General features: G+C 41.9%; 1 protein-coding gene across 1 annotated transcript in view; it reads right to left on the bottom strand.

The window, feature by feature from the left end:
• LOC107655832 (phosphatase and actin regulator 1-like) overlaps positions 1-2,199 on the bottom strand; it is a 15,302-nt gene that overhangs the window by 4,783 nt on the left and 8,320 nt on the right. Inside the window, exons 5-6 of the mRNA XM_016443418.1 lie at positions 218-403; positions 3-141 (exon numbers count right to left, since the gene is read on the bottom strand). Of these exons, the coding sequence (XP_016298904.1) occupies positions 3-141; positions 218-403 (325 nt within the window). The remainder of the gene's footprint in view (positions 1-2; positions 142-217; positions 404-2,199) is intronic.

Below are 2,199 nucleotides of genomic sequence, written 5' to 3' on the forward strand. Positions count from 1 at the left end.
GCTGCGGGTGCATGTGTGTGAGTGTGTGTGTGTGTGCGTGCGAGCCCTGGGACGGTAGGCATTTGAGGGGAAATGAGGGCCCCGGCTCACATATTATCACTTTCTTTGGAGGAAGGGGCGGCGACAGTCGAGCCAGCGTCTCTGAAGAGAAGAAGAGACAGAGTTTAGTTCTGCGCAAAGGTTTCGGTGAGAGTCGGAGGAGCGGCGCAGGCGTCACCTGTGAGATGGTTGGGTATCCTGCTGTATGGCTTCGGCGGTAAGGCAGGAGGCTGTTTCAGCGACGACGGCCTCACGTGAGTGATGTCAGCGCTGTCGCTAGGCAACAGCATGGGCTTCACAGAGGGCGGGGCTTGAGATGGCTTTGGGACGAGATCCGAGAGACACGCCACAGTTTCACCAGACACTGGAGCACACAAGAGAGAACAGCACATCATTTCAGATTTCAGACGGTCCAAAATATCATATATAATATTATTTTAGTAATTAAAATATTTATAAATATACTTGTGTGTATATATATATATATATATATACACACAGCAGAGTATGTGGCAGAGTGGAGCGGCAACATTTTCTCCTCTGCACTCCAAGCATTCAATAATCACTCCGCTCCAGCTCCGCCTTCGCTCCATGACGAAATTTGCGGCTAAAGTATTTCAGTATGTTTTGAAGTATCACAAACTTCTACTCAGAACTTCTATTACACAATACTAGAAGAATAGATTTAACGTGATTTATTGGAACACTACAGTTGTTAGCCCAAGTCTGTGTTAAATGACTGTTTGACTCACTTGTCTGTGCAGCGTCTCTCTACTATGGCGAAGTGGGTTGTAGTTACTTCAGAAACAGAAAGAATATGCTGTAACTTTTCCGTTTTTAAGCTGATGAATCACAGGACAGCGTTGACAATTTTCTGCACTCCTGACTGTTTCTATGTGTGCGTGATCTGTACGTTATGCGCGAGCTTGTGTGTTGTAGCAGGCAGCACATTAGTTTAGAGCGGAGATTAACTACCTGTACAGTAAACTGTTTAAAACATTGAATTCACCCAATCAGCACTGAGTATCCACATGCTACAAACAAACATGCCTGAGATATCACCTCCCGCACTTGTCCATCACCATCTATATAACCTTCACCTTCTTTCTGATTTGAGTGATCCACATATCTGTCAATGATGTGTAACGCGTGAATTCTTGATCAAATGCAGATCTATTATGGGCTGTTGGCATTAATTGTGCTCGTGATGGAGTGGTAGTGGAGCGACTGAAAACCACGACATTCAAAAAAATCCACTCCACTCCGCTCACATACTCTGATACATGCACAAATTTTGGAAACTATTTTTATAATAAGAACTATTATTATTACCAATGACTGAGCAGCAAATCAGCATATTAGAATGATTTCTGAAGGATCATGTGACACTGAAGACTGGAGTAATGATTAGAGCCCGACCGATATGGGTTTTTTGGGGGCCGATACGATACCGATATTAGGGAGTAAAAAAGGCCGATATCGATATATCGGCCGATATTCTTTGTGTATATTATAGTACAGTACCAGTCACCAGTTTAGACACTTTCCCATTGGTGTGTCCAAACTTTTGACTTGTACTATATATATAATACAGTATATACATAAACAATATATACTGTATACATAAACACTCACTCAAATGTGGTGATCAAACACTTATAATGATGTGACAAAGATATGTGATGGAGGCAGGGCATTTAACAATTTAACAATAAACTTTATTATCCAAAATGAGTCTGACATCAGTGCACTGAACAGTAAAGTTGAATTTTATTCAACTTTATTTCAATTCAATTCCATTCAACTTTATTCCGTTGGAGTTTATTTCACTTCGGAACATTCATTCACGGATTTGCACTACTGTCTTCACACACAGACGAAACTTACTAGAGAAGTGTGAAATAATATACCTCTGTAAATAAATACCATTTAAATTCACGTCTCACACACTTTAATGCCCTTGGAATGTAACGTGTACATTCCCTTAGAACTGGAATCATGGCAGAATATCATGTGAAGTCCACTTCGCAGGGCACTTACGGTCGAATAAGACAACGCTTGAATGCTGCCTGAACAAGAAACCAACTTACTGAAGGGAAAGTGTTGACTGGTGTCACTATCTCGCGAACGCGCCGGCAGATCTCCACCAAATTTGGGGGG

This window comes from Sinocyclocheilus anshuiensis, unplaced genomic scaffold, assembly GCF_001515605.1.
Source record: "Sinocyclocheilus anshuiensis isolate Anshui unplaced genomic scaffold, SAMN03320099.WGS_v1.1 scaffold1603, whole genome shotgun sequence".
NCBI classification, from domain to species: Eukaryota; Metazoa; Chordata; class Actinopteri; order Cypriniformes; family Cyprinidae; genus Sinocyclocheilus; species Sinocyclocheilus anshuiensis.